General features: G+C 39.5%; 2 protein-coding genes across 2 annotated transcripts in view; one reads left to right on the plus strand and one right to left on the minus strand.

Annotated features, from left to right (window-relative positions):
* Positions 1-2,116, minus strand: part of LOC127568965 (kynurenine 3-monooxygenase) — a 28,349-nt gene extending 26,233 nt beyond the window's left edge. Inside the window, exon 1 of the mRNA XM_052013237.1 lies at positions 1,988-2,116. Within this exon, the coding sequence (XP_051869197.1) occupies positions 1,988-2,059 (72 nt within the window). The 5' untranslated portion in view covers positions 2,060-2,116. The remainder of the gene's footprint in view (positions 1-1,987) is intronic.
* Positions 2,035-22,473, plus strand: fh (fumarate hydratase). The gene is made up of 10 exons (XM_052013235.1): positions 2,035-2,177; positions 7,095-7,229; positions 8,501-8,611; positions 10,695-10,871; positions 11,402-11,584; positions 13,497-13,662; positions 14,417-14,620; positions 15,624-15,751; positions 18,064-18,217; positions 20,667-22,473. The coding sequence occupies exons 1-10, from the start codon at positions 2,058-2,060 to the stop codon at positions 20,807-20,809; spliced, it is 1,521 nt and encodes a 506-aa protein (XP_051869195.1). The 5' UTR covers positions 2,035-2,057; the 3' UTR covers positions 20,810-22,473.
* The last annotated feature ends 386 nt before the right edge of the window (positions 22,474-22,859 follow it).

The following is a 22,859-nucleotide window of genomic DNA, read 5'->3' on the forward strand; positions in this document are numbered from 1 at the left end:
GTCTGTGAAAACCATAAAGTTCCATCTATACCAATCCCATTTATCAGCATTTGGTTCACAGCCCACTATACCAGGGCGATTCAAGTGAGCGTCCAGATGCTTCTTCAATGTTGTCAGAGCATCTGCCTCCACCACCTTCTCAGGCAGTGCGTGCCATATTGTGTCCACTCTCTCAGTGAAACGAATTCTTCCTCAGATCTCTAAATTTCCTGCTCCTCAACTTATGCATTCTGGCTTTGAACACCTCTGCCATGGAGAAAAGTGTCTATATGTCCTTATGGCTTTGTTTATTTAAAAAAATGTGGGGGAGGAGGTGGGGAATGTGCAATCTCTCTCATCATGTTGAGGCAGAATATAATCCTTAATTGACCTAATAGTTAAAATGACTAATTAGTAAGATGTGAATTTTCACCTGTCTATTCACATAGATTAGTCTCTTACCCTGAATCAGTCAATAAGCCAGGCAGCAAACATTTTATTTCAGCTTTCCAACATCCACGTTTTTTTTTATTTTCAGCAAGCATCTGAAGCTCCTTACCACTCTTAAAACATGTTACATTTCAACATGAGCCTGTTTCCAACTGATGACCAGGATATCTTGTTCCCATGGACTACGTAATTTTAAAATACATTACTTTCTCCAAGAACAGAAATAGTCAAAATAGTCTTGTTGACATTGAAGGATTTTTTTTCCCATTTATTGAGGGAAATATTCTCAGTATCCTATGGAAGTCAAAGCTTCCAACATCCACCAGACATAGGTGCAGAATTTCACCTTGGTTACATACTCCAACTGAAGGAAAATATTGCAGATGCCGGAAACTTGTACACAGAAAATGTTTGAAATATTCAGCAGAATTATTGAGCTCAACATTTGATTTGGAAGGGATTTTTTAACATGATATGGAAAGTGCATTATGGTGGGTGGAAGAATGGACCAGTGAGTTGTGGTGGGACCAATGCCTTTGGAATGCTGAAGGGGTGAGAGGGGATTTAGGTGCCATCTCATCGAAGATTATGGAATCTGATTGGCTGACAATGGAGGTAGGTTAACAGGTGGGTGAGGATAAGAGGACCCCTATCCTTACTGGATAGGTGAGATGTTGAGCAGAAGTGTGGGAAATGGAACACACATGGATAAGAACCCTATCTACTCCGGTGGAAAAAGAAGTTGGAAGGCATCTCAGAAACACTGGTGTGGAAAGCCGCATCATCAGAAGAGATGCGATGCAGCCAGGAAATGGAGAGAATGGAGTGCTTAGAAGAAGCTGGGTGACAAGAGATATAGTCAATATAACTGTGGGAGTCTGTGGGTTTGTATTAGACCTAAACCCGAGAGGAAGAAAGCATAGAGTCAGAAATGGATCACATGAGAGCAGGGTGGAAATTGATAGCAAAGGTGACGGAACATTTGAACAGGAAGCAGCATCAGTACAGTCATAATTGGGGTAAAAAGGCTAGATAAAGGTCCTGAGTGAGGCTTAAACTGGGATTTATCACAAATTCCACAAAGGATAGACATATGTGGGTTCCTATCGCTACACCTTTGACTTGGAGAAAGTAAATTAAATTAAAACTGCCTGAGCTGCTGAGTATTTCCAACATATTTTTTTTGGTTTCAGATTTACAATAGCTGCAGTTTTATTTTGCTTTATGATTACTGGTATTGGACCTACTAAGCCGTTTTGTGGTGTATGTGACTCCCTTTTGGAGGAAAAAATAAACTTTTTCTGCACATCTCGTATCAAAATAACTCTTGTTCTGGATGTTATCAACTCCGAGATTCTGTAAATTTACCTTGGAGTTTTGTCAATAGGTAATGCTTCAAAACCTTAACAACATTTTCAAAATTTAGACACCAAAAATAATAAAAGTTTAAAACATGACAAAGAATGCAAATTTTAAGGATTCTTTTCAGATACTTAAGCAGCACTAAACTCCCAAATGTAAAATGAGATGTCTGATTGCAATTGCTACATGCTTTTACCTCGTTCCACAACTCCCTCTGGCGGCCTTTCCCACTCTGCCCTTGGTTCCTCCCCGCCCTCCTCTTCACCATGTTCCGCTTTGTCCGAAACCTCCAGTGTGTCCACCGCAAACTCCGAGTGACACAGGGCTGTCAACTATTTGCAAAAAACTCGCTCCCGGCTGCTGCTGTTGCCATCGGTAAAAGGATGGTGAGTGCGATAATGTTAAGTAAACCTCTGAACCAAAGCAGACAGGGACGCACACGCTGTGCGGCCTTTCCTGCAGTACACCGGATTAGGAAACAGCAGCTCCGCTTGCAATCGGCCCGAAGAGCGTTGCTGTTAAAACGTTGCCTTTTCGGTGCACACACCCCTTCGCTTGCCATGCGGGGGATTCTCCTGTCAGTCAGGCGCGGGTTGCCCGGGTTCCTCCGGACAACGTTCCAATCGGACAAGGTCACTGGGAGCCCTGCAGCAGTGTCGCTCGGCAGGGTCACGCTGAAGACAGGCAGCTGCACTTTTGCAACTTCTTATGCTTCTCAGTTTCCTTTTAATGAACATTTCCCAAAGAAAATCTGTTCGGTTTTGTTTGCTTTGCTGTTAAAGCAGACCGTGCACGGAAATCGGGAAACCCGGCAGGCCTGTGCTGCTCCCAAACTTGTTAATCCCCGTATCTTTTGAATAAGAATCGTGAACCACAGAAACATAGGTTGCAAGCTGTTATGTGCAGCTGCCTTTCCGACTGTTAAGCAAATGGATTGCAATTTTGCTTCTGTTGTCACAAAATCCTTCTTTGAAAGTAGCGAAGGAGTTCATGTAGAAAGTACAGGAGGCAGACATCTTTCTTTTGTAGTAGGTTGGATCTTTGTCGGCGGTAGTATCGTTGCTGGATACCTGTACAGCTATTGGTTATTATTCAATGGTTTGTTTACCACGTTTAAATTGTTGCAGAACCACACATATAAATGTATGTGGAATTTGTCTGTAGCTGCTCTGGACAATCATCGACTTAATCTCTCCACTCAAATGATTTAACTTTTAAAAACAAATTTTCCCACTGCAGGATATTTATCACCGTCCTTTTTAAAATTATTGTGGATTATATCATGGTGATTGCCCTTGGAAGGCCATTCGGTGGGTTTTTCATTAATGAAGTGTGGGTGTTTCATTTATGAAATGTCACTGCCAAGGCTGGCATTGAATGCTTGTGCAAATTTCCCTCGGGTTAGCCACTGCCTTGAACACTACAGTGCATCTGTTGAAGTTACTCCCATAATGGTGTTGTTTAGGGAGTCCCCTGCTTTCGTAGGAGCAATGAAGGAGAAGCAGTGACACTTCAAAGTCAGAAAAGGAATATGTAGGTGAAGGGGGTTCACCACGGCTATTGTCCTTGTGTCTTTAAACAATAGAGGCCACTTGCTTATGAGACTATCTGTGAGTGAATAATTATTTGAAAACCAAAGTTTTATTTGGAACAGTTAAAAAAATAATCAGTAATCCACTACTCCAATTATTTTTTTCAAACATAATTCAGAACTAGGTCATGTGAAATTTGAAAGATCAAATATTGTTAGAAAAAATATTTATATGGGTCCTTTCACATTCCTTTCAAGATGTCCCAAAGTATATAAATCAGTCTGTTGAAATGTATAAAGGCATTCAAGAAGTGGAATGACAGGAATAAAAGCTGGAGAATTCGGAGGTTCAACTAGATGCATATATGTGGGCTCAAGACTGACCTTCTGTGCAGATCCAATATGTGTGTTGCCACCACTGAATGGTTTTATCAGCAGTGAGGAACTGGTGGCTGTAATATTTTATATTTCTTTTAAATTCCATTTGCCCTTGTAACTTCATATAGCATTGCCAAATGTTAAGAGTATATTAGATTAATGATACAATTCTGCCTTTATATAAAATCTAGGCAACTGATAGTATCTTATTTTAAGTTCTGAATGGATTTCATTGTTTTCCCTACGGTTGCTAGCTTAACTCCAACGCCCACTTTAGTAAATAGAACATTACAGCACAGTACAGGCCCTTCGGCCCACGATGTTGTGCTGACATTTTATCCTGCTCTAACATCTATCTAATCCTTCCCTCCCACATAGCCCTTCATTTCTCTATCATTCACGTGTCTAAGAGTCTCTTAAATGTCCCTTGTTTTTGGTTTTTGTTTTAGTTTTTAGGTTTTAGTTTTTGTTTTTAAACAATCAAATTCAGTTAAATTAGTGAAATGCAGAGAAGTACCCTTTTTGCAACTAAAGGGAAACTGAAAATATATTCAGGCTGTGTCTTTAAAAGTTGTCAAAAATATGTTAATCAAATCAATTAAGAGAAAATAATTTTGCTTTACATTTTCAAGATGTAGAACTTTGCTAACAATAGAAAACTTAATAATTAATGAAGGAACCTTTGGTTTCCGTCTTAATAGCCATAGCCTAGAATAGAGGTGTTAGTTCTCAACATTTAATAGAAACAGTAAGGTCAACCTATGTTGAAGAGTTTGAAATTAATCCAAGTAAGTCAAACAAAAAATACATTAATATTTTGGGACTATATCCTGGAGTCTGGGATGAATGAGGTCATTTCTCTCCAGGAAACTAAAAATGACATCATTTAGGGCTATTTCTGACCAGTAGAATAGATAATCTCTACACAAGTTCTGAAGATAGGAAAGGAAACCCACCTGCTTCTGCTGGGTCACCGGTATCCAGTGTCGGAGCTGACTGAAATAGCTTGGAAAGCAGAGCAGTTAACTTTGGCAACAAGTCTTGGCCCTCCTGTCAACTTATTCTCGGGTTTCTTAACCTTTATTGTGTTCAGTGGACTCGGCAATTATTTAACATGGATATAATCAAATTAGGGCTACAATTTGTATCACCCCAGAAGAGGGGATCTCTTTGTATCATACATCAGCACTTTATTGTCTAAACAGTGATAGTAATTTTATACCTTTGCACCATACTGCCGCAAAACAACAAATTTCACGACATATAAGTCAGTGACAATAAATCTGATTCTGAGACATCTAGTTGTGGGAATAATTTTCTGTGGGAGTGCAATTTGTCTGTGATTTCAAGACCCTTGTTTGTGCATTACTTATTCGTGGAGTGGCTCACAAATTGGCTCAGCTCTGGTGTAATTTAACCTGCACAAAGTCTATTCCAGAGAATAAAATCTGCTTCATCAGCCTTCAACAATTCCTCAAGGTCAAATTAAAGAGCAATTTTGTTAAAAGATACTGGGTGTCCTATTCTGCCCTTTGAATCTCAAACTGAAACAGTTGTCTAAATTCATGTAGTATGTTTTTAAAATATTAGGTATTATACATGTTCCTACTTATGATGAAATTTTTAAGTACTGTGCATCACGAAGACATTACAACTGATGTTTTGGAATCATTACTTCCATATAATCTTGAGTCATAGTGTCATACAACATTTAAAAACAAAACAGGCTCTTCGCCTATGCTGATCATCAAGTACCCATCTATCAATCCCATTTGCAGTGCTCAATCCAGAGCTTTCTATACTGTGGTAATTCAAGTGCTCGTTCAGATAATTTCTAATGTTGTGTCATTACATGCCTCCCCCGCTCTTTCAGTATTCCACATTGCAGTCACCTTTTGGGTGAAAAAAATCTTCCTCATATCCCCTGTAACCCTTTCACTCCTCGTCTTAAACCTATGCCCTCTTGCTTTATACATTTTGTCAAAGTCGTTGAGTTTATTGTCATGTGCACAAGTACATGTATGCGCAGGTGCAATGAAAAACTTACTTGCAACAGCATCAGGAGCATGTAGCATTCACAAGAAAAACATAAAATTGTGTGTACTTTATGTATAATTTTACAAGAAAGAAAACAATTAGAAAAAAAAGTCTATTTTCATTGAATGTGGGCATAGTGTTGAGGAATTGTTTCTCACTCTCCACCCCATCTATGCCCTTCATCATTTTGTGTACCTCTATCAGATCCACCTTCAGCCTTCTCTGCTCCAAGGAGAACAAACCTGGTCTGTCCAGTTTCAATGTTGGTCGAGATCCAGTTAAAGCCATTAAAGAAAGAAATAGTGGTTTCACACCTCAATCTAGACATTAGAAAAGGGTATAGAATAAATAGTTAAACATTTTGAAGGGAAGAATGATTGTCCAGGTGATTGTTAAGATAGCGGACTGACATTCCTAGCCAGAGTGGGTAATTCTCTTGTCAGTCAAGCCTGGTAACCACATGCCTGAGATTGGTTTATGTTATCCTCCAATCACAACAGTGTTTTCAGGAGAGCTTATACTTTTATTTTCTTGGGAGTTTCTGTTGTAAACTCTCACTTATTCTGTTGTTTAAATGACCCTGTTTCTGAGTAAAATAATTTTGTGGGTTGAATGTGCTTCCAGCAAACATCCTCGTTGCAACTCACTGGGTCACATAGTGTGGTCGGTGTACACTGTTTATAATGATATACTTAATTAATTGACACTTCTGTATTGGAAACCTCTCCCTTACCTAATGTTTTGTGCCTCCATTTTCTCCTCCATGATATCTTTCAAAATCTACCCAGGAAGATAAGAGTTGTAGATTTAGCCTCTTGAGTTAGTCAACCCACTCAGTGATATCGTGACTGAACTGTAACCTGATTCCATAGCTTCTGACCAAGTTGTTGGTCACCTATCCTAATGCTTGATTATGTGGCCCAAGTCAAGTGATGCTTCTGTAAAATGTCTTGGGATATCTTATAAATTTAATGATGTCAAATAAATGGAAGTTGTATTAAGAGGCCACAATCAGACAACTTGTTTGCAATTAATCTAAAAAGATAATCTAAATTTTCAAATTCAAAAGGAAACTGGATAAGTACTTCAAAGGGAACACATTTCATGACCTTGAGGAGAGGGCAGGGGAGTGGGACCAGTTGGAGTGCTCTTGCATAGAGCTGGTACAGACTTGATAGGCTGATTGGCCTTCTTCTGTACTGTAACCTCCATGTCATTTATGAAATTTTGCCCACAATCTCCAATGTTTCGGACTGCTTTATGTCCAATGGAGTTTGAGATTTAATTTGAAAATGACACAATCACTTTTATGTGATTACTGAAGAAATTGATACAGTTGACCTTTTGATTTTTGCAGGCAAGTTCTGACGGATACAGAATCGAGTACGATACTTTTGGTGAACTGAAGGTGCCAAATGACCGATACTATGGAGCTCAGACAGTGAGATCAATGATGAACTTTAAAATCGGAGGGGCATCTGAGAGGATGCCAGTAAGTAATGGACAACTACTTGATTTTAAAGGAAAATTCTTATGCTTTCAAGCATCAGAAACTTCACCACAGTTTATCTCATGTTCTATTGCAGGAGCTTTGTTTTATTTCCCAATTTGCTTGGTCAAAAGTTTAGCAAAGTGGTTACATTTTGCAAGTCTCTGGCTAATCAATAATTGGGTAGAATTATAACTAATTTAAAGAAAATGCCAGAATAGTGGCAGGAATTGACTTGGACAAGAATTTTTGGAGGTTGAAACTGACATCCTCCTGAGAGAATTTTTCCAATTGCATTATGCAATTAAATACCATAAAAAAACAATTTTAGAAATTTCGTGACAGGTGTAAAATGTTAGCAACAGTTTGCTTCGCACTTACGTGACAAATAATTTCACCAAAGTTAAAGAACATAATTGAATAACATAAGAATTAGAAGCAGGAGTAGATCTTCATCTGGCCCTTAAAATATGCTCTGCCATTCATCAAGATGAGGGCTGATGTACCTTAGCTCCATTTTCCTACACTATTCCCATATCCACTGTTCACACTGATATCCAGAAATCTCTCAGTATCTCTTTTGAATGAATACAATGGTGGAGTCTTCAAGAAAAGGGATTCTTCTGAGCCAAAGGAAACATTTTCCCTGCATCCAGCCTGGAATTCTGTAAGTTTCAATATTCCCTCTCATCATCTACAGACCTACTATACCCACTCTCTCCTCATATTGTCAAACCCATCCCAGGAACCAGTGTGGTGAATCTCCATTGCACTCCCTCTGTGGGAAGTGTATCCTTTTCTTTAGGGAAGGAGAACAAAACCATATAGTGTACTCCAGGTTCATTGTCAACAAAGGTCCTTGTAATTGAAAGATACGTTTACTCTTGTACTAATTCTAAATCTGATTCTAAATTCTAAAGCATTTAATTTTTTCATTTGTCTTCATTTAAATGCTATTCTGATTCTAGTGACTGTGGCACTGAGAGATTCCTAATTGTTGGAAACCAGCAAACACAGGGATGCAGTGACCAGTGTAATCACAGTTTTGTCCAGTACAACATCAGCAGGTCTTGTTTGCAATGTCTGTAACAGCGAAATAGATTGTACGATCTGTCAGAAATATATAAATATAGCATATGGAAATTGCATTCTATATGATTCAATCAATGTACATTTTCCAAATACATTATTTTGACAAAACCTCTCTGTTGGGGAGTTGGGGCGGGGTGGGAAAGAGTGATATTTGATGTTGCTTCCCTTGTTTCTGTTCACAGATCCAAGTGATAAAAGCATTTGGCATATTGAAAAGAGCTGCTGCAGAAGTGAATATGGACTATGGCTTGGACCTAAAGATTGCAAATGGTATTATGAAGGCAGCAGATGAGGTAGTGTGATGATATATAACGTGTATTGTGGAACCTTCATGACTAGTGGAAGGAAGAAAGCCATCTAAGCTGAGTTGGTAGACTGGAGAGGTGATGGCAGAATCTAGTGGGGTTGAAAGGAAGCAACCATTTAACTAGAACAAGATCAGTGAACAGAGGAGACCTAAAGTGGCATTGCAGGAGCTCCTAGCAAACTTGTAAGAAGCAAAACATTTTGAAAATGGATTGAAAGGGAAGACAAATTATTACTTTGCTATCTACTACCTTCATGGCTGGGAGCTTGCGGGCGTATACTCAGAAAGCTGCTCCACACTGACGTTCCTTCACCGAGTTGCATAACTGCACATTGACTCAGAGCAGTTTGCTTCGACCATACTCTCACTGTAGGGCTCTATGCATTATGTTAAACCAAGTGTTATGTACCAAGTATTATGAGAGAATGCATACTAGACTTCGGAAGTTATGTGGCATTTAAGTACCTTTACTTCATTCACAATGAAATTGGAAGTGGGTGAAAATCCTACTATAGCAACACTGACTTTTGCCATCTCTTGAAGATGTCACTATTTTGTGTCTGCTTCACAGATCACCTTGATTCATGGCCCTGTAAAATTAAATTTAGTCATATGTTTGAATTTTGCTGACTCATAAATGTTTTTCAGAAAATGACATTAAAGAGAAATTATACAGAACACAATTGCAACATTAGTCTTGTGAAACAGATTTAAACCCATGTTAATATTGTGCCTTCCTTGGACTGAACAAACACTAACACTGGATTTCTCTGGTTATAAGTGCTGCCTGTTCTGCTATTATTAAACAGACGTGACATGATGCTTTAAATCATTTGAGTGTTGTGCAGATCAGTCATTTCTCATTACCAAGTTAAACAAATTACAGGTCCTCCTCAGGTCACAACAGGGTTCCGTTCCTGAGAACTGTTTGTAACCCAAACAGTTCGTAAGTCGGAAATGTGGCCACCCAGCAACATATTTAAATAAAAACACTGGCCAACCAAGGCTGACGTGCAGTTAAACCAGAGCATTTAACTCAACCATTCAGATTTCTCTGCGGGATGAAACGGTGTTGCCGCAAACTGAGTTCCCACCCGGCATCAGATGCCTGCAGCCCCGCAGCAGCCAGCAAATCCATCCCGCCGGTCTCCCAAATGTTCGCTCTTGTGCATGGACTGTATATAAGTCAGGTGTTCATAACCCTGCGGAGGGCCTGTACATTCTTTGGCAATGATCATTTTATATGGTAGGTGTTTGGGGTCTTGGATTATATTTAATTGAAGTTTAGACAGTAAGCATGTAGTGAATACTGAACTACTGATAATGAATCCAAGTCACCATTCCAGTATGTTTTAGTCTCAAAATGTGTTTCATATTTTCTAAGGTGCCTTTGTTGATCAGTTGTGCCTCAAGGCCTGCCTACAATCTCAAGAGAAATCCCATGGAAGAATTTAATTATTGGTCCATGGTACCATCATTGCAGAATATATATTTAAGGGAAAAAAAAGATAAATGTGATAACTAGTAATTTATTTCCTCCTCCTTTACTTCCTCTGTAATGATGCTCTAATCACTATTGTTGCCATACTATGGTCCGGCCAGTGGGTGGCATTTTCAAGTCATACAGCAGGACAATGCAATAAGATAAAAATACGCAGCTTAGTTTAATATAGAAGTTTGATTCATAGCTCAGATTATAATATTAGATATTACTGCACAGCATAACATTATTTAAAAAGACAAATGGATTTGGGCAGGAAAATGAACACAATTCAGGATTGGTTGTGGTGATGGATCTGGATGGATGGGTTTCCAGGCCTGGTCCTTGTAGTCAAAGTCGAGTTTATTGTCATATGCACAAGTACGTCTGCACAGGTGCAATGAAAACCTTACTTGTAGTAGCATCACAGGTACATAGCGTTAGAACTTGTGCAACATTCTGCTCATCGTATTGTAATGGTAAGAGCAACTTTTCTGATATTCTTTGTTACTAAGACTGAATAAAAGTTGGAGGCGTCTTGTCAACGTATTTCAAGAACCTTAAAGTGAGGTGTTATATGTCATTGCAGGTGATTGCTGGAAAATTGGATGATCACTTTCCTCTGGTCGTATGGCAGACTGGATCTGGAACACAAACTAACATGAATGTGAATGAAGTGATCAGCAACAGAGCAATTCAGATTCTTGGAGGTAAACTGGGCAGCAAGGATCCTGTCCATCCCAATGATCATGTAAACAAGAGCCAGGTACTAGTCAAGGCCACAGTTCCATCTCTTTGAAACTTTTTTTCTTTTAATGGTCCATAAAATGAGCAACAGGGGTTTACAATGTGACTGTTGTATCTGAATGTTATCTTCTACGTAATAGGAAATAATTTCATTACAAAAGATAAGAATGCTGGAAATACTCAGCAGGTCAGGCAGTATCTGTGGAACATGAAACAGGGTTAATGTTAGAGGGTCTCAGATTTGATATGTTAACTCAGTTTCTCTTTCCACAGATGTTGCCTGACTTGCTGAATGTTTCTGGCATCTTTTATTTAAGATTTCCAGCATATGAAGGTTTTTCTTGAATAATTTTAATATCTTGTGATATTTTCAAAAATGCAACTCCCATGATGTTAATATGATTGCATTTATTTAAAAATAAGTTGGGAATTATACATGCAGTCTTTAGTTGTAAGTTATTTTAAAATGCGGCTTATAAAATGGTAATATTTTAGTTTAAGTGTTGAGTTCGTCTTGATCTCTCAATCCCTTCTTTTCCTTGTTGCCAGAGTTCCAATGATACATTCCCAACAGCCATGCATATTGCTGCTGCTAAAGAGGTCCATGAGGTGCTCCTGCCTGGTTTGCAGAAGCTCCATGATGCTCTTGACGCTAAGGCCAAGGAATTTGCAGACATCATCAAGATTGGCCGTACACATACGCAGGATGCAGTACCGCTGTCGTTAGGGCAGGTGGGTTTTGTTCTATGAAATCTCACAATTAATGTTTAACAAAAAAAATAGAGAGAAATATGAAAAGGCTTAATATCTCAAAAATTGGATAACACAGTTGAGAAAGGAAGCTTGTGTGGAATATGGTTGGAATGATGGAAGGAAAACTGTCCATTTGCAGCAATCTTCATATCAAATACCTTGCACAGAGTTCAGATACTTCATGTTATATTTACTTGACAAAGATGTAAAGTAAGTTGAATAGGTGTACAATCCCAAGACCGCTTTCATCAAGGTTTCAAATTCAGACAGGAATATATCACACACAGTTCCTCTGTAGTCTATAAATTTTGTCCATCAGAGTGTTTGTTCAGATTAATAACACCATTAGAAAGGCAAACCAAGCACTAGGGTTTCTTTCCAGAGAGATTGAATGTAAAGTGTGTGGAAGCTGTACTAAACCTGTATTGAACCTTGGTTATGTTGTAATTGAAATACTGTATATTGCTTTGGTCACTGTTTTATAAAATGGATATCAAGTGTTGGTGAGGGTGCAGAGAGGACTGAGGAGATTGATACCAGAAATGTGAGACTGTACAGATCAGGAAAGGGCAAACAGGCTGTGCTTCAGTTCTCTTGAGGAAAGAAAGCTGAGGGAGGACCATCCTGCTTTCATCATCCCAACCAAAGAACAGTAAGGTTAAGTTAATCATATACAGTACACATTATGTAATTGAGATTTGAAAACATGTCCGGCAAGAGTTTCTTCTCTACTTAAATAATTATCAAAAATGCAATTCTTCATACCTGGATTCCCAACTAGTTACATGTGGCTAACGTTTGAGGACCATGGCTTTTGAGACCACCTTTTCATTCTATAACTGTCATTGAATACAGGTATTTGTAGATGGTACATAAAAATGAGTTGGGAACAATGCTAACAAATTGCATTAATATAAAATCTTTAATGTTGCAAGGTGAAATGAAGGAACATTATTGAACAAAATTTGACACAGGCCCCATAAGATGTTGTTGAGGCAATTGTCCAAAATCATGGTCAAAAGAGGTAAATTTAGATCACTGTTAAAAGAAGGACAGCAGAGTAGACACCTTTAAGAAGGGCCTGGGTATTCCTGGGCAAGGTGCTCAAGACCAGAACTAGAGGAGTGGAGAGAACTCAACACATTGTAGGCCTGGGGAAGGCTTCAGGTAAAGGGAGGAGCAAGGCCTTGGAAGAATTTGAAAAAGATGTTGAGAATTTTAACATCGAAGCTGGGGGCCAGTACAGATCCAGATGTGGCAGCAGAGTTTTTTTGAATTGAATCTTCAGAGTCCAGCTGGGTGTGTGTTGGATGAGCTGCATTTAGTGGTGATAAATGATGAAAGAAGAAGATATTTTAAAACTTCTGTGTTCATTAGGCAGGTAGAGCATCCATAGAGAATCAAACACTTTTCAGTTCAGACAAGGGTTGTAATCAAATACTTAAAGTTACGCATAGTCAGATGCAAAGCTTCATCAATCTGGGTTTACATTGAAATCCAACGTGGCTGTGGTAAGTTTTATTTCACCCCCATTTCTCCACAAACCTCCCTGCTGCTGCCCTCCCTCCCCCAAGCATCAGCAGTGTTGCAGCTTCTTTGAGTGAAACTGTTTATTTGTGGAAAATCATTGCTGACTTTCTGCTCTGTCCCATATTAGGAAATGAATTGAGATTGGCCAAGCGAAAGGCAGCCTTCATGCCATAAATTTAGGTTGATTTGGAACATGTCTCTAAAATAAAAGGTTAACTTGCTGACATGGTCTCCATAAAACAATTCTTTTCAGATTACTGTGACCATGGTACCCTGCTGCAAAATATTTCTTTCAAGCTGCTTCAGTTACCTTTTAAGATATTGATTGGATTTCACAGCTTTTGGTGTTCATTCAATTTAGGAATTTAGTGGCTACGTACAGCAGATAAAATATGGCATGGAACGGATTAAGGCTGCAATGCCAAGGATATATCAGCTAGCGGCTGGTGGGACTGCAGTGGGAACTGGATTGAACACGCGGATAGGGTTCGCGGAGAAGGTGGCTGCCAAAGTTTCAGAGTTCACAGGTCAGACCATGCACTAAACAGTACTCTGCTTTAGCTATTAGTAATAATTCAATTATTATTTATAATGTTCAAATGTTACTGTCTTTTACTTGCAAACACAATTATGAAGGGAACAGATCCAATGCTGGTCATTGCACAGAGCTGGGGGAAAAAAATCACAAATCTTGATGACCTAAAATAAAACCCTAAAAATGCTTTCAGGGTTTTCCAAAACATTAGTTGCTCTTCCTGTTTTGAATGGTGACTGACTTGTCATGCATCCTACATGAGGACTCTTCTTCCTTGTACAGTGTATATTGTGTAACAGCAATCCATACTAATATAATTAATCATTGGGCACACCCTGCCATACCACTTCAGCTCATGTATTTTGAAATAATGGAGTTTAAACAAGATAAGGAAAGTGCTTTTTCTATATATACACAAGCACAATTTTTGCATACTTAAGTATTCCTTTTTCCTCTGTTTGCTTTTTTAATTCCATTTCTCTAGCTATCTTGCAATAAAATGAAAATTGCTGCAGCTCTCGCTCACAGTAAAATAAAACCCATCTCACTTTGATTAGTCGTACTTCTGTGTGGTGGGATTAAACTGTCAAATGCTAGGAAAGACCTTTTGTAGTCTGTGCCTTCCTCCATTTACACCAGCAGTGGGTTGCATTCAACACATGCTAGATTGCGTGTTCATTCCTCAATCAATAAGCACTAAGCTGCAGCAAATGACGACTAAAAAATAACGCGGCCTTTGTTTTCAGGTTTACCGTTTGTAACCGCGCCCAATAAGTTTGAAGCACTTGCTGCGCACGATGCCCTGGTCGAACTGAGCGGTGCCATGAATGTTGTTGCGTGCAGTTTGATGAAGGTGGCCAATGATATTCGTTTTCTGGGCTCTGGACCTCGCTCGGGTTTGGGGGAACTCATTCTGCCTGAGAACGAGCCAGGGAGCAGCATCATGCCAGGTAATTCTATGGCCTGCACTCTATGGAAGAGAGCCTGACAGATGTTGCTGTTTTACAGATTGTACATGTGGCTATGTTGCTTTTTTAAGGCATGGAGTCATAGGATGAAAAGTTTACAAGTTGAGCTTGATTGCAACAGGCTTAGTTTACCAAAGTGATGCAAAAGAGCAAATTTCTATCTTTAGGGCCAAACCTATGACTGCAACAAATCACAATTGAATCATGGACTTTAGCAGAACAAGTAGACAGCTAGTATCTTTTTCCCAGGGTCCAAATGTCTAATACTAGAGGGCATGCATTTAAGGTGAGAAAGGGTAAGTTCAAAGTAGATGTGCAGGGCAAGTTTTTCACAGACAATGGTGGGTGCCTGGAATGCACTGCCAGGGTTGGTAGTGGAGACAGAAGTATTTAACAGGCTCTTAGATAAGCACATGAATGTGAGGAGAATGGAGGGATATGGACGTAGGGTATACAGAAGGGATTAGTTTAGTTAGGCATTAAATTACTAGTTCCATTCATTCAGCATAACATTGTCGGCCAAAGGGCCTGTTCTGTGCTGTACTGTTCTATGGTCAATGTGACAAGACCAAGAAATCTACATTGATGTCTATGTAAAATCAGCCCCAGTTCTTTACAGAGGTATTTGACAGGAATTGTCCAATCATTGGCATTCTGGCTGGGACTTGTGACGTAATATGCAATAATTTTTAATTCCATTTCTTTTAGTCTGGAAGGACTCAGACTTTAATTTCAAGGTTCCATGGCCATCTGCAATTTGGGGAAATGTGAATCCTTCGAGTTTTAGGGAACCACAGCAAAAGCTGTGATAAAACAGGATAATGTACATGTTTATCAGAGACAGTTTCACCTCATTTACTTAATGGACTTTTTTTTTAGCTGTTGTGTTTTTGCAATTTAAAATAAAACAATGGTTTGTATAAAATCTAAATTTCTGTTAACATATGACTTTGCTTTTCACAAAATGTTTTCTGTGCTTTGAAAGGTAAGGTAAACCCCACCCAATGTGAAGCTGTTACCATGGTAGCTGCACAGGTTATGGGAAATCATGTCGCCATTACTGTTGGAGGAAGTAATGGCCACTTTGAGTTGAACGTTTTCAAGCCCATGATGGTAAGGATAATGAAAGACTAATTTTTTTTGAAGGAATTTGCTGTTTGTCAGCGCATGAGTCCTTTGTGAAATTATAATGCATTAATGGCATTCACCAAGTGCCTATGTAATGTTGGTTGGTTGTCTTCTAACTGCAGTTGTAGTTGATGTATATATCTTTGTGTGTATATATGTTTAAATAATTTATTAGTCTCTAAGTTTATTTCCTGTCATATAGTAGTGCAGATTTTGTCTTGTCTCCCAGAATTATAGACCGTAATGTATTGCTGACTTTAAGATGGTGCAGGACCAGGGAAATTTAATAGTATGGGTGGGGAGGAGGAAACCACATTCCCCTTTCCCTCAATGTCAGCAAAACAAAAGAGCTGGTCATTGTCTTCAGGAAGGAAGGTGGGGCACATGCACCTGTCTACATCAACGGTGCTGAGGTCGGGAGGGTTGAGAGCTTCAAGCTCCAAGGAGTGAACATCAGCAATAACCTGTCCTGGTCCAACGACGTAGACGCCACGGCCAAGAAAGCTCATGAGTGCCTCTACTTTCTCAGGAAGCTAAGGCAATTTGGCATGTCCCTCTTGACATTTACCAGCTTTTATCGATGCACCGTAGAAAACATCCTATCTGGATGCATCACGGCTTGGTATGGCAACTGCTCTGCTCGTAACCGCAAGAAACTGCAGAGAGTTGTGGACACAGCTCAGCACATCACGGAAACCGGCCTCCCCTCCATGGACTTTGTCTAGCTGCCTCAGTAAAGCAGCCAGCATAATCAAAGTCCCCACCCACCCTGGACGTTCTCTCTTCCCCCTCTCCCCTTCCCATCAGGCAGAAGATACAAAAGCCTGAAACCACCAGGCTCAAGGACAGCTTCTATCCCACTGTTATAAGACTATTGAACGGTTCCCTAATATGATAATTTGGACTCTTGACCTCACAATCTACCTTGTTATGACCTTGCACTTTATTGTCTACCTGCACTGCACTTTCTCTGTAACCGTAACACTGTATTTTGCATTCTGTATTGTTTTACCCTAAACTACCTCATTGCACTGTGTAATGAATTAATCTGTATGAATGGTATGCAAGACAAGTTTTTCATTGTACCTCGGTACAAGTGACAATAATAAACCAATACCAATACCAAACAGAGAGTTCAAATGGCTACTGGCGCCAGGACTTGTAATAATGCTACGTAGCTTCTTCTCCTGTCATGTCCACTCATCCATCTTTCAGATATGTCGAACCGAAGGCCTTCGCCACCCAAAAAGTTAAAAATTTCCCTAATTCTGCACCTTCTTAAAATTAGCAATATGTTACACTCCATATTTTAGGAGACAAAACAAAATTCATGCTAATATATTACAAGCAATAAGGTCCTGATGTGTTTGGAAGAGCTGTGGCAAACAAGAGCACCAAAGATGTACCCGAGTGTCCTAACAAGAGATATTATTTAATCCCCACTGCAAGAGGAACACGTGATAGGGTAATTTATAGTGGAGCTGTTTGTGTGACCTTTACTGTATCCAATTTGGTTGTGCTTTTTCATACATTACAATGGTCACTTCATTTCAGAAGAACCATTTTGGTAAGTATAATGTTGAGAGACCATAAATGCATATTTCTTTACTTAATTTCTTCCTCCCCCTACCCTCTGTGTTCACATCGATGGCACTTTGTTAAGGGTTGGTATTTTCACTCGAGTTTGCTGGTATTTAAATGTATTATTTAAATAACATAGCCCTTTTCCAGCCATGAGAAATAAGCATTTGAATTGTTAACATTTGTAGTTTAGAAACATCTCTTTGGCCAGTGCTGGCGTTTCTGTCCGCACGAGCCTCACCCCATTTGTTTATTCTCTCTTGGCCTAAATCATATCTTCCTTCTCTTCTTGCCCATTTTCCTAACCTAGCTTCCTCCTTGTACTCTCTCAACAATTCCATGTGATAGCATATTCTACAATTACACCAGTTTCTGGAATGCATTCCTTATTTTGATAAAGGGCTATAGAAGTGTATGAAATTTAGCTTCATGAATGTTGCTTTAGAAAACAAAAACTGGTCTGCATAGTAAAGAGCATTGAATTGGGTCCTGGACTGAGTGGGTGATTCTTAAAAGTTCTTACTTCAAATAAGAATAGATCTCTCTCTTAATCTGTCCTGCCCTATGCAAGCATATGATCATTGGGTTGGGGATAAGGCAGGGGGAATTATTATTTCTCATTACGGTCACAAAGCCTGACTAATGTTCAGCTTTTCGTATTAACTGTATGTTCTAATCTCCAAGATAATTTGATATATTTTGCCTTTCTCTTCCAGATTAAAAATGTGCTGAATTCAGCACAATTGATTGGAGATTCATGTGTCTCCTTCACAGACAACTGCGTGGTGGGAATTCAAGCCAACACTGAAAGGATTAACAAGTTAATGAATGAGTCATTAATGCTGGTGACAGCACTTAACCCACATATTGGTAAGAGAATAGATAGTAAATTGTTGATGTTATTTCTTCTTGTCTTCGATTTGGGAAGCTGCTGAGTGCGAGTTATAACCAGAGTGAAGTATGTGAGATCAATACTCCTGCTGTGGTTGACTGTCCCTGCATGGTACATGACTCCAGGACTGATTTTCAAATGTTATTTTGCTTACTCTGTGTACCAAAAGCCTAGCATGTCACCATGTAATGCTGGGTAAAAATAAAAGACAAAACAAAATCATCTCTTATCTTTGAAAGAAGGCCTTGACCTTCACAGAAAAGAATCTCTTTTGACTCAAATTGAGAGAACAAGTGAAAGGTTTCCAGCAGTTGTTGAATAGCACTGCAGACTTAAAAATAAATAGCACTTTCAGTGTGGAAATTCTAAGCATTTTGGGTCTGTTGTTGTGCCCCGCATTGAAAAATAACAGGCTGTTGCCTTGAAAGAGGACTGAAGATAGTAGCTCAGCTGATCTGGACATTTTCATTTAACACTTTGTTAACTGAAAGTGGAGTCTTGGAAGCTACAGCTCCATTGTCAATGGAGAGAAATGTAGATTGGAATGGTTTATTGCCTCCTGTACTATCAGTCTCTACTTCTGTTCAATATGAAATAAAAGAATGCATAGGATGTTAAGCAATGTTTCCTGTTCATTTTTTGGGATGTAGGCATTGCTGGTAAGGCCTGTATTTCTTGCTCATCACCTATTTATCAAAGGTAGTAAATACTGGTTTTGTCTGTAATGCCATCACCCCAAAAAACAAAATTCTTAGCTTCCTGTGTTTTCCTCGATTTCATAATGAACAGAAATAGAGGCTTCTACAGGAGTAATAAAGTAGCACTGAAGCACTGAACCAATTAGCTGAACCAGAACACCAACGATCTCGGTTGGAACTGTGGGGCTAGTGCAGTAACACAGGCCTGTGTACCACAACTGAGGTGTTGTTGGGGTCTCTAACCTTCTGCTGGGTTCGGTGAGCTTAACTCTTTCTCAGTGTCATGCAGGATCAATGGAGTAGGCTGACGGCTTTCTTGGGTGATACTGGACCCCAGGACAAGGTTGAGAACATTCAGCCTTGTGACGGTTCTGGATGAGGATAGTTATGAATGTTGCAGACCTCCCTCGCATTCACTTGCCGTCAGTGGGGATGTTCCTGATACTCTCGCTTCATTTTAATCTCTTAATTGTCTGCCAACTGTCCACAGCTGCATTTGGTTTTGCTCCATATTTGCTTGACAATGCCCCTCATTGCTCCTCTGATTTTACACAACTGGAGGAGTGAGGGCAGTGCTGGGCCAATTGGTTAGAGAGAGTAGAATGTACCTTTCTACCTGTGGAGGAGTGAGAATGATGCTGGGCCAACTGGTTGGAGAGTAGTGGTGTACCATTCGGCTGCTGATATCTAATGGTATCTCGCATGATCATTTTTGAGTTGCTGATTGTGTACTTAATCTTATGGCACTTATGGTAGTAGCGCTGAATGTTGTATTAGAGGTTGTCGGTGGAAAGGTGAGACTCCATCTTCACAATGACAAATGGCATGGGCACTTTACATTGCTGATGTGGGGAGACTCTAATATGACTGTCCGATTGGTGAGGATGAGAGCCACATGCTATTCCATGGCATTGGTTGTCTCACAATCAGCCCTACGCCCAGTCTGGTAACTATGTCCTTCAGGCCTTAACCACCTTAGATTGTAAAACCAAGTCATTGAGTGAAGGATGTTGAAGTTCACTACTCTGAGTGTTTATTCTGTGCCTCTCCTACCCTCAATGTCATCTCCAAGTGGTGCATAACATGGAGAATGCGGATCAATCAGCAGAGGGAGGTTGGATGGATGGTAATCTGTGGGAGGTTTCCTTGCACATGTGTAATTCTTGGGCTTTGGAACTAATACTGAGAAATCCTAAACTTATCATTTGACTTCAGTTTAATTTAAGGCAAATCCAGAAAAGTAGGATTTAGATTAAAGTGATTAAGTGCTATTTCCTTCCCATCACCCTGCCTATACCTCTGATGGGAATACATAGGGTTAGTGATGGAGAGTCTGAATCATTACCTAATTAAATGTGACAATGCGGGGCTACTTTCTGCTGATCTATAGATTGGCTGTCTTAACTTTGACACTCGTCTGCACATGTTTGCAGGTTGATTGACTTGGTTGTGCCTTTTTCACGTTCTGATTCACTGGTCTTGCTCTGTACGTTTCCTGAGCAGTAGGCCAGTAAGTTAGATTCCTTCCACAGCAGCTAGTGTACATTTTTGACTAGCAAATTTTACATCGTTGTTTTAGCAAGCTTCATGTATAGAGAGCTAAGAATGGAGCACATTTATGTGGATTGCATTTGTGGAGAGATGTGATACACTGCTTGCCAGGAAATTGTTGTAAGTCTGGACTGTTCATAACCAAGGAATGATGGTTTTAATTTCTTGTTGTAAACAGGTTACGACAAAGCAGCGAAGATTGCCAAAGCAGCCCACAAGGAAGGCACAACATTAAAAGAAATGGCAGTCAAGTTGGGATTCCTTACTGCAGAGGAGTTTGAACAGTGGGTCAAACCACATGAAATGCTGGGCCCTAAGTAATTTTTACCAGTACTTTGACTCCAATTGTTTCATAATACTGGGAAATAAATGTTTTGCAAAACTCCTAATTACTGTTCTTCTGTGCAATTTTTGTTAGCATGGAAAATATTATGGTGAGTGTACTATTTTAAGACTGATGATGGGGGTGGTGTAAAGAGGAGAAACACATGACTTGAGATAGTATTCAATATTTTGACTGCTGCAGTCGGTGCTGCTAATTGAAGAAGTCCATCTGGAGTTGGGTCTTCTGCCCTGTGCACTGCATTTCATCACAGCCAACAGATGTAGAACTTGTACATTGTCTGCGGTAAATGTGATAAACTCCGCTTCTGAAATTGCTTTCATTGACTTCAAGGGAACTAAATTTGTAGCAGATTTCAACCCTTGAGTTACCATACCACACTTGTAATGTATGCTCCTGACCTGACAACAAGAACCTACCTGACTCTCCAATAACAAAGGGATAAGGATGTAATGTGCCCAAATCACCTGATTGGCAAGAATCTGTTCAAACCATCCAAAGTTGGCAAATTAAAATAGTTTGGGGTTTCTTTTTGGACCTGCATACTGAACTGCCTCAAAGTGGCCTGATTGTAGCATACTGGACATGTAGCATCACACACATGCTCCTTGTATCCTTGGCAATGGCATTGTGAGGAAAGTACAGGCAGAATTGAACATTGTGTAGGTTGGATCTAGGGTGTGCTTTTTTTATTCCTATAACTATTCCAATGTGCCCTGTATTTTCCAATGTTTAGAAAAAGGAAACCAACCAAATTTCTATTTTTTTTTTCCTTTTGCCTAGGGATAATATAAAGAGATTGTAACCAACACAAACAATACATAAAATAAACACCATCATGAAATCATATTCCACGAAACAAGGCTGTTGGACCCAGTGTCCCTCAGACGGCTCCGTAATACCTGTCTAATTCCCTGCCCTGCTCTTCTGCCATCTCCAGGAATCCATCAGACAAACAGTGGAACCTGTTAATCCTTGCTCTCTTGCCACAAAGTCTCTATTGACTTTTGATCTCTTTTGCCCCATATCTTACGAATTGCACTGGTTTCTGATGGTTGCTATCTTGCTCCGCTCTTTCTTTCCCTGTCTAACCTTAACACTATGTCTGCATCCTCAATGTCACAGCAACCACACATTGTGACTTTTATTTGGCTACTGCATCAGAAAATTTTTAGCAATCACACACATTAAATTTGGAAGTCAAATTACCTAACTGTTGAACACAGGTTCAGAATGCAGTATAATATTCTTTAGCATCTGGCTTGACCTGATTGAGTATCACAGCCCAGCCTTTTGCCATTAGTCCCATATTCCATGGCCTCTGTGGTTCTCTGATGTTCTTGTGGGTTGACCATTTTGCATCCTGCATGATAAAATGTCACTGAACCAAGTTCAATGTGAAATATTACAGCCAAGGAGACATATTACAGGTGATGTAACTTACTGATGAAACCTTGCCACATTCATTAAATAGAAATTGAGTATTGGAAATAAGTTCCAAACATATTTTACAGAAATATAACAGAAGGTGAGAGGTAACTTAAACATCTGAGCAATGTATTGTACTCAACATTTGCAAACAGTGTGATTGCTATAGAACTTGATCTGTTATATTTTGAGAAATAAAGTTTAATAAATGGCCCATTGTGAGTGTTGTTGGTTATACTTCCCCATAACTTCCTTTTATCTCTGTGTTGTTCAGCTTCCAAAACCAAAAGGGACATTTGGTTTTTAGACACTGACTGCCTTTCTAGCTATTAGTAAATAGTAGAACAATGTAGAGCCTAGCACTATATTTTCTCACTTCCAAATGTAGAGATTGCAAAACAGAATTCACCATATGGATAAAATTCCTGGTGTGAGCCAGTATCCTACTATACATGGCATCCAATGCTAGAGCTCCATGCTCTACAACCTTGTACCATTCCAATATAATGCTATTGTAGCGGTTGCTACCGCGGAATAAAACAAGACTCTACTCGGAGGATTGCCAAACAGAACTGGTTTATTTTCCCGCCTTGCGCGGGC

The sequence above is a fragment of the Pristis pectinata genome, chromosome 3 (assembly GCF_009764475.1).
Source record: "Pristis pectinata isolate sPriPec2 chromosome 3, sPriPec2.1.pri, whole genome shotgun sequence".
Classification (NCBI taxonomy): Eukaryota; Metazoa; Chordata; class Chondrichthyes; order Rhinopristiformes; family Pristidae; genus Pristis; species Pristis pectinata.